This window comes from Mastigoproctus giganteus, chromosome 8 (assembly GCF_048544385.1).
Source record: "Mastigoproctus giganteus isolate SK-2022 chromosome 8, ASM4854438v1, whole genome shotgun sequence".
Classification (NCBI taxonomy): domain Eukaryota; kingdom Metazoa; phylum Arthropoda; class Arachnida; order Uropygi; family Thelyphonidae; genus Mastigoproctus; species Mastigoproctus giganteus.
The window spans coordinates 81,969,025-81,982,577 of record NC_143582.1 but is presented as its reverse complement, the minus strand read 5'-3'; the positions used below and the strand labels follow the sequence as shown (position 1 = coordinate 81,982,577).

The window sequence follows — 13,553 nt, the reverse complement described above, 5'->3', positions numbered from 1 at the left end:
GTCACTTGTCATGCTTCAGTTTTGAGTCCCTTGTAATTGATGAGGTTATCTGTATTGAGGCATTTGCGGAATTGATTCCAAGGTTTAACATTTTTTAGATTGCATCCTTGTGATTTGGCAAAGAAGCAATCTCTATTTCACCAAGGGTTGCAGACTCATCGTCCGTTAGTTTGCGATTTTGGTATCACTGCAGTAGCATCTGCAGGGGCTTAGAGGAGAACAGGCATTCTGTGTGTATCAGACAGTCTAAAACACTGATGGATCCAATATCTTTCTATATCAGAAGATTTAGGAGAAGTCCGGTTGGCTTGCCTCCCTAAAATCCACTCATGTATACCTTCTTGATGGTAAGCCCTGTCATGTCACTTAGGTGGCAACAAATGTGTAGAGTGGTTCTCTTCAAGACGCCTGGTCAGCGTGAAGAGGAAAAGACCAAACCCTCCAGCACACATGACAGCACAACGAAACAAATGGCCCTCAGTACTCAGTGGCTTTCATTCCCCCTCTTAAGGAAGCGAGAGGATCAGAGTGGAAGCAGAGTACTGCTTCCACTCTGGTCGTACCCAGAGTGGAAGCAACCTGGTCGTACCCAGAGTACTCTCTGGGTACGACCAGGTTGCCATGCACGGAAACTGAACTTGGCCTGTTACAACGCAAGATCACTCATCGGTGAAGACAGGATATTAGAGCTGGAAAAGGAATTAGAAAATGTGAATTGGAATATCATTGGTTTTGCTGAAACAAGAAGAAGAAATGAATCACTTATAAGTTTATCAAGTGGAAATCTGCTGTACACCAATGGAAACAGTGAAAGGAACAAAAGTTGAGTTGGCTTTCTGCTCCATAAAGATATAAAAAACAACATTTTGGTTTTCAAAAGTATATCTGCAAGGGTGTCAAGACTCAGGATTTATAAGAGGTACAAGCTAAAGGTTATAATGATTTATGCAACAACATCCAGCCATGATGATGAAGAGGTTGAAGAAATATACACCGAAATTCAGAATCTTCTAGATGAGAAGAAAACCCACTACACTATCATTATGGGGGACTTCAATGCTAAGGTTGGAAAGAGACAAAACAGAGCAGAAAGAGGAACTATAGGAAATTTTGGAATTGGTGAAAGCAATGAAAGAGGTGAAAGACTTGTGGAATTTGCAGAATCTCGAGAATTGTCAGTAATGAACACTTTTTTCAAGAAGAGGATGAACGGAAAGTGGACATGGAAGAGCCCAAATGGATTAACAACTAACGAAATCGACTTCATCCTCACTAACAGAAGATATATTGTGAATGATGTTACCATCCTGAACAAGGTAAATGTTGGAACTGATCACAGAAAGGGAAGTGCAAACTTGACATAGATGTAAGAAAAGAAAGGAAAAAACTGACTCACAGCTCAGAACCAAATATCGATGAGGATAATTACAACTTTCTGAAAGTGATAAAGCACAAGAAACCTATAGGTAAAAAGAAATCCAAAGAAGAAAAAAATTGTCAAGAAACACTTGTCATGATAAACCGAAGACGACAAATGAAGGGCAAGATAAACACTAACAAGGAGAAAATTGAGTATACCGAGTTTTGCAAAGACATTAGAAGGAGACTCAGAGAGAACATAGAAGATTTAACACAAGAAAAGTAGAACAAGCATTAAGGGAAAACAAAGGTCTTATATCAGCAGCCATTAAGCAGTAATAAAGAAAGACAAATGATACTGAAACTGAAGAATAGTGATGGTGTACTTATAAATAGCACAGAAGGCATAATTCAAATAGCAGAAGACTACTATAGAGAATTATACAAGGAGTGAGGGAATGATGCCAGCAGTGGGGAAGATGGATCCCAAATTAGTAACACCTACGATATACCCGATATCCTTCCTGATAAGGTAGAACATGCATTGAAGAAAATGAAGAATCAGAAAGCCCCGGGGGAAGATGACGTTATTGTAGAGTTGTTAAAATTGGGAGGAAGAGACATAGCACAAAAACTGGCAAGACTCTTCACAAAATGCATTAGAAAAGGTGTGATGCCTAAAGAATGGAATAATGGAATCAGTTTTGCTGCATAAGAAAGGAAATAAATCAGAAATTGGAAATTATAGACAAATTAGCTTGTTATCCCACAACTGCAAGTTGTTCACAAGGGTCATTACTAACAGATTACAAAGAATACTTGATGAGAATCAACCAAAAGAGCAAACTTACTTTAGGACAGGATTCTCAAATATGGATCACCTTCATGTAATATCACAGCTAATGGAGAAAGCAAATGAATATAAAACACCATTATGCCTGGCATTTGTGGATTATGAAAAGGCATTTGACTCCATACAGCATAAGGCAATGTTTCGGATACTGGAAAGACAAGGCTTAGATACCCCATATATTATGATTTTGAAGAAAATATATGAGAATGCGTCCTCCTTTATTAGACTAGATAAAGACAGTAGAAAATTTAAAATTGAGAAAGGAGTTCAACAAGGAGAGACAATATCTCCGAAGCTGTTTACTGCTGCCCTCGAGGAAGTGTTCAGAAGATTAGACTGGTCGCAGAAAGGAGTCAATGTGAATGGAGAGTACCTAACCCATTTACGATTTGCAGATAACATTGTGATCATAAGCCACGATCCCAAAGAACTAGAGAAAAATCTTAATCAGTTATGCAGAGTTAGTAAGGATTTTGGACTAAAGATGAATATGGCTAAAACAAAAGTAATAATGAATAAGTATGCCATAGAAAGGGATATAATGATTGAAGGAGCAGTAATTGAAAAGATGGAGTCATATACTTATCTAGGACAAGTTATTAGCTGTAATAATGATAATAGGCTGGAAGTCAAGAGAAGAATAAATTTTAGATGGATAGCATTCATGAAATATGGTCACATAGTGAGGAGCAATATCCCAATTTGTCTGAAACGTAAAATAATGAACCAATGTACACTACCCACCATGACATGGAAGTGAAACTTGGGCACTGACCAAAAGAATGGAAGAGAAGCTGAGAACTACGCAGCAAAGAATGGAACGAATTATATTCGGAATCAGACTGTTAGATAAGAAGAGAAATGCATGCATTAGGCAGCAAACTCAAGTAAAGGACATTCTTATCAAAACTAAAGAATTAAAATGGTCTTGGGCAGGATACATAGCTCAAAGACATGATGACAGATGGACTGAGAGAATAACAGAATGGTACCCAAGAGGAACTAGAAGAAAACTTGGAAGACAACGACGGAGATGGACAGATGAAATTCATGAGTTTGTGGGTAGTAAATGGATGGCCTTTGCACAAAACAGAAGGAACTGGAAAGTTGCTGGAGAGGCCTTCATCATGCAGTGGATTGAAAATGGCTGATGATGATGCAGTAGAAGCTGCTAATATTTGGTCAGTGATGTGCACCATAATATCTTCAACAGATTTGTATAGAATTATCTGCTTATCAAATTGGACGAGTTTTTTGTAATTATTCTAATTTGCTTTAGAAAAGTTCTGGATAATGTGACCTGAGACGAGAGGTTAATTGCCTTTCGATTTTACAGATAATAGGGAAGTGATCACTGTTGTGTGGATCACTCAGCACTGACCACTCTGTACTCTGACAGAAAGAGGGGGAGCACAATGAGATGTGCAGAGAAGAGGTAGTACCTGTTAAGAAATGGATGTGGGCGTGTGACCCTGTGTCTATCAGCATAAGTTAGTAATCATCAAGTAAAGAGACTCTATTAAGTAACTCCTGGTATCCATATAAAGGATCCTCATGATGGATGATGATCTCCATTTATATCTCCAAAGATATAAAGTATAAGGTCTAAGTTGAGCTACTAAATGGTCAAGATCAGTACATGGATATTGAAAATTTGGTGGAATGTATACAGGAGCCAAGGTTAAAGTGATCCCAATAACAATGCATACTGCCAACTACTTTTATGGTGGTCTGAAGAGGTACAGGTCTGGGAGGGATGTTATATCAAATCAAAATAGCAATTCCTCCGCTAGATGGTAACTCTATACTTTTGTCATATCTATAAATGGTAATTCTGAAGAGAATTACCATTTATAGTTACTTGGGGGTATCTATTTGGGGGGTTTGGTTAAGAGATATTTAGGGATTTGGTTAAGTTTCTTGAAGGCATACTCGTACAGGGTCAAACTGTTCTATTAAATCTTCCAGTTTGTCTCTGTATGCTGCGCAATCCTCAACAATTCCATTGTATAAATTTCTGCATTACTTCGTTTTGGATGGTTGTTGCTTGATCTGACGGTTTTTAGAGGAAGTTACCATATAAATCAGTCCTGTTTTTGTTTGTTTGTTCTTAGTTTTTTTGAGAAGAGGGCAGCCATCATCTATGTCATCTTCTGTATGGATCATCAGTACTGTAATATTTTGATCTGTTTGATCATCTTTGTCCATATTGGTGGAATGTGATTGTTTCTTGTCAGTGGCAGTGTGCTTGATTTTAGTTGGTTCATGTGATGCTGACTCTTTTTCAGGTGCTATAGTTATCAGGTTGTTTGTTTTCTCATGAACTGTGTTTGAGGAAATCACTAGCTTGGTGGAAGAGAGTATTGATCTGGCCCATGTAACAATAGAAACATTTGGAGTAACTAAGACATCTGTTTAGTAAGAAGTTGTTCTGTAGCAGTTGTCAGTACCTCTAGAATTTGACAGTGTGAGTGTGCAGGAATAGTTGACATGATTTATTTTCTTGCTTCAGGATATGTTACTTTGTTTTCCACTTTGAATTTTTGGATTTTTTTTACTTTTACCAAATTTCCATAATTCACACATCTTAGAGAAGGCCGAATGATTTCCTTTACCATTTAGACAGACAAGGGAAGTAGCAATTAATCTGTTTGATTATGTTCTTTGGATCCACAGCAAGGGCAGATTACATCACCTCAACATGTTGCTTGCAAATGGCTATATTTTTGACATTCATAACACCTTATTGGATTTGGTACATATGGACAGACTTGGCATAACAAATATCCTCAAGTTCTATCTTGATAGAACTGGAGTGCTGAAAGTGAGTATGATGCTCCATGTAAGAGCTGCCATCTTTTTTGGTCATAATGCATTTTGTCTGTACGACTTGTTTGTCTCTCAGCTTTTGTACTATTTCTTCCTCTGAGATGGTTAACAAATCCTACTTGCCATTGCAACTTTAGAAGTGTTTAGGATAGTGTGAGGAGTGACTGTAAACAGGAAGTCCAGAAAAACTTGTCGGTTTTAATGACTGTTCTGATTGTCTGAATTTGATATTTCTCCTGGAAAAGGCCTCTGAGGTAAATTCACGTCTTGATGATAAATAAGCTCATACACCAACCATTAATTGAAATAACTCTTTACTGTGACTAAAATTTACAAATTAAAATAACATATTTACGATAAAATTTAATGTATGAAATAAAATAAAACTGCTATGATACACTATATAAGAATTAAAACTGTAATAAATCATTGTGATAAAATAGAATTACCTAAAATAAACTGGATTAAAAGCGATAAAACCTGTAGCTTTCGGAAGCATCAGCTTCCTTCCTCAACAGTAATAAATCTTCTGGCAACACTTCCTTATATATAACAGGCTCACGATATTTCACCACGTGGTTCTATCGGCGCATGGTCAGAACTGAAAGCAGAAATAGCTCGGGAGTGCGGAAAGCAAACCCGTTCATCCGTACTTAGGACAATAGTTCCAAATAGGGGATGCAAACGCATACCCCTGTCCCTATTCATGGTATTGTTGTCGAATGAACAGATTCGCAGGCTCTCGAGCCATTTATGGTCCCAGAATCCATGCGCTCGATCCACAATAACTGCATCCTCTGGGGAGATTTGATGCTGCCTCTCCCAATAATGCTCGGCCACAGCAGACTTATTGTAATCAGCGGTTTTTATACATATGGATTTGGTACAAATCCATATGTATAAAAGATCCAATTGCAAAGGACTTTAGTAGTGGAGTTGTTTACAGGATAAAATGCCCAGATTGTGGGGAATGCTATGTGGGTGAAACAAAATGGCAGTTAAAGGATCGTCTGGGGGAGCATTTAAATGGTATAAAAACCGCTGATTATAATAAGTCTGCTGTGGCCGAGCATTATTGGGAGAGGCAGCATCAAATCTCCCCAGAGGATGCAGTTATTGTGGATCGAGCGCATGGATTCTGGGATGTAAATGGTTCGAGAGCCTGCGAATCTGTTCATCCGACAACAATACCATGAATAGGGACAGGGGTATGCGTTTGCATCCCCTATTTTAAACTATTGTCCTAAGTACGGATGAACGGTTTTGCTTTCCGCACTCCCGAGCTATTTCCGCTTCCAGTATTTCACCACGTGGTTCCACCGGCATGCGCCGATGGAACCACGTGGTGAAATACCGTGAGCCTGTTATATAAGGAAGTGTTGCCAGAAGATTTTTTACTGTTGAGGAAGGAAGCTAATGCTTCCGAAAGCTACAGGTTTTATCACTTTTAATCCAGTTTATTTTAGGTAATTTTATTTTATCACAGTTTTAATTCTTATATAGTGTATCATAGCAGTTTTATTTTATTTTATACATTAAATTTTATTGTAAATATGTTATTTTAATTTGTAAATTTTAGTCACAGTAAAGAGTTATTTCAATTAATGGTTGGTGTATGAGCTTATTGATGTTTATATCAGAAGATATCCCACATTAGAGTCCTTTAACCATTTTCAGATAATCAGCAATTGCCTTAGTACAAGCAATAGTGAAAGTTTGCTTAGAGGTTGAGTTTCCAGTGAATGAATTATCAAGAAGGATGGAACATCTTGTGAAATAGAGTCCTTTTCATGCTTTTGGTTGAGAAGTTTCATGGTCTTTGCTGTTCGTTTCCAAATTAGAGCATGCTAGTCTACTGGTGGAAAAGTTGTGAAGTCAATTTTATACTCCTTTCAGCCCCGAGGGTTGATTTTTCTACTCAGGTTACTGGTTACACTATGGGGAGGCAGGAGTAATACCACAAGTGGTCAAAGAGTGTTAGGTTAGTTGGGTTAGGGAAAAATAAAATAAAAAGGAAAGGTGCTTTTCTTTCTTGACTTTGCTTTCTACCTGTAAGGCTGTAGTTTGTTCAGTGTGTTCCTTCCATTTAACGTTCATCAATCTCGTGCACATGCTTCACTGTCTAAAACATGACCATGCCTGGCATCATTTGATGTTCCATTGTAATGCTTTTTTTGTATATTAATGTCAGCTGATGAAGGCACCTATCATCCCGATATAGTAGAGGTATGATTGTATAGTTTAGTATTTTGTAAATAGTTCAGTTTTTTGTAAATATTTGTATAGTTTTGCTATCTGTATAATAATATTATACTAACATTATAATGCACTGATCGAAATCTAATCAGGAAATGACCAATGTAATTATTTACCTGAGCATTTGTAGTGATGTAATTGTCCCGCCCTCTTATCCCATTGGCTCAAATAAGTGATGTAATTGCCCCGCCCTCTTTTCCCATTGGCCTGAATAAATATCACTAGGAGGAAAACTCTTTTAATGTATAGATAGATAATAAGTATTTGAAAATTGAAGCCATTTCAGTCTTTAAAATATTTATCTGTTATATTTTTTTCTGAACATAAATATTTACTTCTACATAAGGAAAAAGAAATACATAAACTTTTAATCAGGTATTAAACATCTACACAAAATGCACACACCTGGACAGAAGATACGACACAATGCACAAGACCCCACTTAAAACAAAATATTTTTGTGACTTACAGGAATGCCTGCACTCCCTTGTTCCCCAGGTATTCCATCCTTACCTGGGAGACCATCTGTGCCATTATGACCAGGAATTCCCTATGACGTATGGTGAAAAATGTCAATTAACATCAAGTGGAAAGTTGATATAAAATAGTTCTGTATTAATGATACTAAAAGTAGCTAATTAATTAAAATAAATCTAACCTAAATAGAATCCTAAATTAAGCTTATCTTATTTCTTTTTAAATGTAGGGGCAAGCCAAAATATAAGCATTTTGGCTGCCACTTAAAACTTTTTAAAATTTAGTTTGTAGTTGTTGGCAACACTGTTTTGTTAAATTCGGTTTTTGAATTTTTACTCACTACTTTTAGAATTACATACTGTGTATTTATACTGTAGATATTCAATTTCAGTGGCAAGGCTAATAATTTCTTCTTCTTCATATTTAGATCTATCTGTTTCTGTTACAGTATGTATGATTTTTTTCATCATCCATAATTTCATTTAACAACAACATTATGGTCTAATGCCATGGTATCAGACTATGCTTTAAAACATAGTCTGATATCCATGGCAAGTTGGTTAAGAGTATTTCTATTGTAGAGGTCATCCGTTAACAAGTTACATAGAAACTACCAGTATTTGCTGAATACATACAAAAACAATGGCGGCAGATTTGAATGCTACGATCGATACAATACCGGCAGAAATTGACTGTGGTTTTCTATGCAATTACAAGGCAGAGTAAAAAATAAATGCACCAATTTAATCAGCAAATCACGAAAAAACTATACTACTAAATTTAAATCAAAAGTTATACAAAAACAATAATTTCAAATCAATAAATAAAAAAGTTCACTTAGCAGCTTTGAACATGTCTGGCTCCCACTAGCCTCGTCAGCAAACTCCAAACTTAGAGACAAATACCATTATCCACAGTTCTTTCTGCAGTTGCTAACATCCTTTTAAGTTACATACCATCACTAGAAAAGGCAAATCCTCTATACCTTTAAAAATCTGAGACACTGATAGGACATCTGTTTAACTGAGGAGAAGTCAACAGCTGTGAAACAGATGTCCTAGCAGTGTCTCAGATTTTTAAAGGTATAGAGGATTTGCCTTTGCTAGTGATGGGTGTGCCAAGTCTTTCCTTGACATGCAAGCCCATGATAGATATAAGCTGGTCTGTAACCAAGTCACAAAGCAGGTTAGGCAGGCACAGGCAGATTATGAGAAATCTTTGGCAAAGGATGCAAAGAAAAACAGCAAAGAGTTCTTTACTTATGTAAACTCTAGAAAGAATGGGATGAATCAGATTGGTTCACTTGATATCGATGGTTTAACTGTTGATGATCCTACTTAGGTAGCTAACAAACTAAATGAGTATTTTGCATCTACATTTACACATGAGGAAATATTCAGGGAGGGGAATGCCGAGGGGTCCTAAAACTCTGGCAGTGAGCTAGATGATTTTGTAACAACTGAGAGCAAAGTGGAGGAGAAATTGTTGAAGATAAACAGAAGAAAGGCACCTCGGGTGGTTGGGATCTCTCCAGTTTTATTAAAGGAAGCAGCAGATGAAGTAAGCAAACCCTTAGCCATAATTATGAGAGTTTCCTTGGACTCAGGGGAGATCTGCAAATGTGACCCCAATTCATAAAGCAGGATCAAATGGTGAAGAGTAATTACAGACCTCTCAGTTTAACTTCGGTTCCAGGGAAATTAATGAGGCACTGGTTAAAGAAGCAGTGCAGGATCATCTAGACAAGACTTCAGTTATAGCTCAGACGCAGCATGGGTTTGTTAAGGGGAAGTCTTTTCTGACTAATTTGATTGGATACTATATTACGGTCACAAAGGAACTGGATGCAAAGAATAACTTTGATATCATATATTTGAATCTTAGAAAAGCCTTTGATACTGTTGCACATGGAAGAATGCTGCACAAATTGGAGCAGTGTGGCATTGGAGGCAAATTGCTGCTATGGATAAAGGAATGGTTGAGTAGGAGAAGACAGAGAGTGGTAATCAATAGACACTGCTCATCGTGGACTAATGTTATTAGTGGAGTTCCCCGGGATTCAGTGTTGGGTCCATTGTCGTTTTCTGTATTTATTAATGATATCGATGATGGTATATCAGGCTTAATGTCTAAGTCTGCAGATGATACAAAGATCAGCAGGGTAGTTAATGACAGTACACTACTGTCATTAGTGTCAATGGTGGTGGATTCATTACACCCTTCTGCATTTGTACTGAGCTCTAAACAGATCAGTTTCATCTAATCAGATAAACTTTAATTTATACTTCAACTAGGCAGAATTTTCTCTGATAGTTTGATTCAATTTATCATACTGTCATAAGAATTTCATTAGGAGCTTACTGGACATCACCTGTTCATTGCTTATATACAGAAGCCTTTGAACTTCCACTTGCTCTCACTGAGAACTCCTTTGTATTGAATTATGATACAAAGATAAGAGGCATTTCAAATCATCAAATGTGGAAATAACTGTACAACAAAAGTGAAGAAACATTACCAAAATAGACTGCTGGTATTCTTCTGCAGGAGTTACCCAATTTCCATGTATATTGGGCAAACCATAAACCAATAAATAAACAGAGGATGAAAAATAAAGAAAATTATACTAAATAAACGTATACATATTTAAGTAAATATAAGCAACTATAAAATATAAGTCAAGTTGGAATGAGCTAAGAAGCTATTATATTACCAGCAGAAACAACTATTATAGTGGGTGGACATGTGCCTGTCTGCCCAAGACTGAATGTACTGAGTTGCAGTGTCTTGAGAGCCTAAAATTAGCTGCAGATCCGGGAACAATAATAACGTTTGGTCATGTGCCCCAGGACACAGTACTGTCCCACCAGGCTTCCTAAATTCAGCATTATATCTACCTTATGCAGAAATACAAGGTAAAGTATGAAACTTCTTATTAATTTGGCCAGAATTCCGGACAACAGGTATGGTATGTGGATGTCACATATACACAGAATTTAGGTATAAAATTTTTTTCAAAATAAACAGATTTTCTTGAGATATCTGATGTTCAGTAATAATTAAGGGGTCAAAATCAAGTGTGTGTGTGTAAAAATGTGAGGACCCCAAATTTTGGGATGAACTACATACACTCATGAGCCAAAACATTATGACCACCTACCTAATAACATGTTGGGCCGTCGTTTGCCGCGATAATTGCTTGGAGGCATCGCTTGTGGCATCAACTCCACGAGACCAGTGGTGTACTCAGCTGAACAAAAGGATGTCCCAGAGTTTCACAATGGAGGGAGGCACTAGTATTGACTGGAGAATGCTGTGTTCCACTTCATTCCAAAAATGTCTGATGTGATTGATGTTGGGAGAATTTGGTGGTCAATGAGTACACGAAATGCTTGGGCATGATCCTTGGGCCATTCCTACACAATGCAGGTCTTGTGACATGAGGGCACTGTTGTTGTTTTTGTGTCTAGTGCCATCTGGTTACACAGTCACCATGTAGGGCAAAACAAGGTAAGATCTGGCAAGGTCTGCTGAGGTAGGATCTGGAAATGAGGTTGGGAGATCAAATGATGTACAAGAAAACATCCTCCAAACCATGGTACTACCACTGATGGCCTGTTTTCATCCAACCATACAATCTGGTTACAGCAGTTTACCTGCTTGCCATCAAATATGCATCTGTCCATCAGTATGATGGAGCTAGAACCTTGATTCATCAGACTAGATGACTCTTTTCCAGTTGTCCATTGTCCAAGAACAGTGCCGTTGTGCCTACTGCAGGCAGAGATGTTGATGATGGTTGGTCAACAGATGCAAATGAACAGGTCTCCTACCAGGTAAGCCTATACACAAAGTGTCTGCTGGAAGGTGTGCTTAGAAATGTTTCTCTGTGCACACTAGTTGTAGTTTTTCATTAATTGAGAGATCGTGAGTCATTTGTTGTCCCAGACAGCATGTGCCAACTGCCATTCACTTCAACTGTCAACCAGTAGTAGTCTCCCTGTCCTGGCCTGTTGTTGTTGTTGTTATTTGGTTTTTAGGAGCATTAGCAACTAAGGCCATATTGCTCCGGGATATGCGGTGGTCATTTCCTGACCTTTCCGCATCCTCCATATTTGGTGGTGACGGGCTCGAACCCCGGTCTAATCAAGAAACATGTGCTACGCACTGCTGCTCCTTCCCACCTGGCTATGGAGGCGCCTCTCGTGAATTCTTGCCCCCCCCCTGGCCTGTTGGATGGTTATGTGTCCCTCTTTGCACCATTGCCACCACACTTTCACTAAGGCGGCCCTTGAACAGCCAACAATGCCTGCAGTTTCTGAGATATTGGTCTACCTCCTAGTGCTGCAAATCATTCTCATTCAATTTCCAGCATGTCCTACCCTTTCCTCATTTCATGGGTTTTGTACTGACAAACTGACAGGCCCTACCCATGCTGTCATTATATATGTTATGCTGGTTCGTGATGTCACCCCCTAGGTGTTGTGGCGTGCATCCACTCATGCAGACAGGGAGGGTCAAAATTGTTTTCGCTCATGATGTATGTACCATCACATGACTGGTGTGCAGATATACCATATTGTTAAGGACTTGACATTTGAATGCAAGCCTGCTAATTTATTTAGAGGATAATAAACAAGTTACTGAATGTATATCTTAGCAAGAATACCAATGGACAATACAAGAAAAACGAATAAATTCTATATTATGTTTTTTTTTCTGTTTTTGCTGTTTGCAGTTAGTACTGTCCCTCTATTGACAGAATTTATACTTCACTCAATTTTGAAACACAATGTTATCGATAAGTTGATCTGAATATTAATAAATAGTTTGTGATATGGAAAAATGTACAATAGTAACTGTAATGCTTTATTGTAGATCTCATGGATGGAAGCATTAAACAAAGTCTCAGAAAAAGTAATGTTTAATCATATACTTGTGCATTAAAGTCTGTTAATAAGATTATATATTTTTTTAATATATGATTTGGATATACAAAATATTATGCTAATCCTCTAGTCTGGGGTAGGGTCTTCTTCACTCTGCTGTCACAGGGGTGCCTTGTGCCTCTGTGAGAGATTACCGAGAGAGAGAGAGACACCTTTTTTCTGCCTTCCTCCTAAGGGGTGGAACATCTGTTGATACTGAGGTTCTCTGCAACCAGTATGAAATTCTGCTGGAACTGAAGCACCTTGAACACAAGGTTCCAACAACTTTCCTGAAACACAAGTTTCCTGAAAACTATTTGCCAGTTTACTCCTCTCTCAAGTGTCCCTTTCTCCTTTTCCGTGGACATTTTGGTAATCCTTTACTCCTCACTCTCCAAACTATGAGCTATCTCTAGTCTGTACCTTTATCTTCCAGCAACCAACCCATAGAGCTGCTGGCTGACCCCCATCAAGAACCTTCTTCCACAACGCTTTCCCCCCCCCCTCTTTTTTTTCCTTCATGGGCTGGCCCTCCCAGTCAAGCCTAGGCAAGCTGGGGCAGCCTGTCAATGGTAGATCATTAAATGTAGAATGCTTTCTGGCACGAAGAAAAGCATGTGGGTTGATGGGGAATAAATGAAATGGAAAGACTGTGTGTATCTATTGAATGGCACTGACTTTTGTTTATTTAATCTCGGCAAGCCCACCTTGCCTTGAAAAGGGCTGGGTTGACCCTGGCAGAGTTCTCACAATGACAAATGGTCTACCCCCCCCGCCCCCTCAGGACTAGGGATGGATATGATGGAAAACTCTGGTATTGCTTTGAACCATACTATACAAAATATCATAAA

General features: G+C 38.2%; 1 protein-coding gene across 1 annotated transcript in view; it reads right to left on the bottom strand.

The window, feature by feature from the left end:
- Positions 1–13,553, bottom strand: part of LOC150081680 (uncharacterized) — an 833,960-nt gene that overhangs the window by 669,828 nt on the left and 150,579 nt on the right. The window contains exon 10 of the mRNA XM_090380284.1: positions 7,767–7,847. Coding sequence (XP_090236410.1) covers positions 7,767–7,847 — 81 coding nt within the window. The remainder of the gene's footprint in view (positions 1–7,766; positions 7,848–13,553) is intronic.